The sequence below is a fragment of the Trachymyrmex septentrionalis genome, unplaced genomic scaffold (genome assembly GCF_001594115.1).
Source record: "Trachymyrmex septentrionalis isolate Tsep2-gDNA-1 unplaced genomic scaffold, Tsep1.0 scaffold133, whole genome shotgun sequence".
Taxonomy (NCBI): domain Eukaryota; kingdom Metazoa; phylum Arthropoda; class Insecta; order Hymenoptera; family Formicidae; genus Trachymyrmex; species Trachymyrmex septentrionalis.
In genome coordinates this window covers 300244-300682 of record NW_017304472.1, presented here as the reverse complement: position 1 = coordinate 300682, position 439 = coordinate 300244, and the positions used below count along the sequence as shown (strand labels likewise).

General features: G+C 27.6%; 1 protein-coding gene across 1 annotated transcript in view; it reads left to right on the top strand.

The window, feature by feature from the left end:
- LOC108757167 overlaps positions 1-388 on the top strand; it is a 999-nt gene extending 611 nt beyond the window's left edge. The window contains exon 3 of the mRNA XM_018501573.1: positions 83-388. Coding sequence (XP_018357075.1) covers positions 83-381 — 299 coding nt within the window. The 3' untranslated portion in view covers positions 382-388. The remainder of the gene's footprint in view (positions 1-82) is intronic.
- Positions 389-439: the final 51 nt, after the last annotated feature.

Below are 439 nucleotides of genomic sequence, written 5' to 3'. Positions count from 1 at the left end.
ATTATAATAATTTTATTTATAAAATATTAGTTAAGAGGTCTATTAACAGATCTTAAAATATTTTATTTATTTTTATTTCCAGTTTCAGTATTTACTTGGACAAAGCAAGCAACGAAATTGTTGCAAGCACATTTTGCGAGAAAAGAGCAGTTCCGCGATCCCAAAGTACGGAAGAAAAGTATAGACACAAATATGCAACATAATGTCAAAAGTTACAATGTAGATGAAGATACATTAGACATAAAGATGCGCAATTTAAAAAAGATATATCGTACAATAAAGGATAATAATAAGAAAAGTATTGTAGTATTGGGAGATGCTACGTACATTGGGAATATTATGATATTTTTGAAGAGATATTTAGAAATGATGCAACTATAAATCATGGATCAACATTGTCTTCAATGTCATCCACAATAATAAATGCAAAATCCAATTT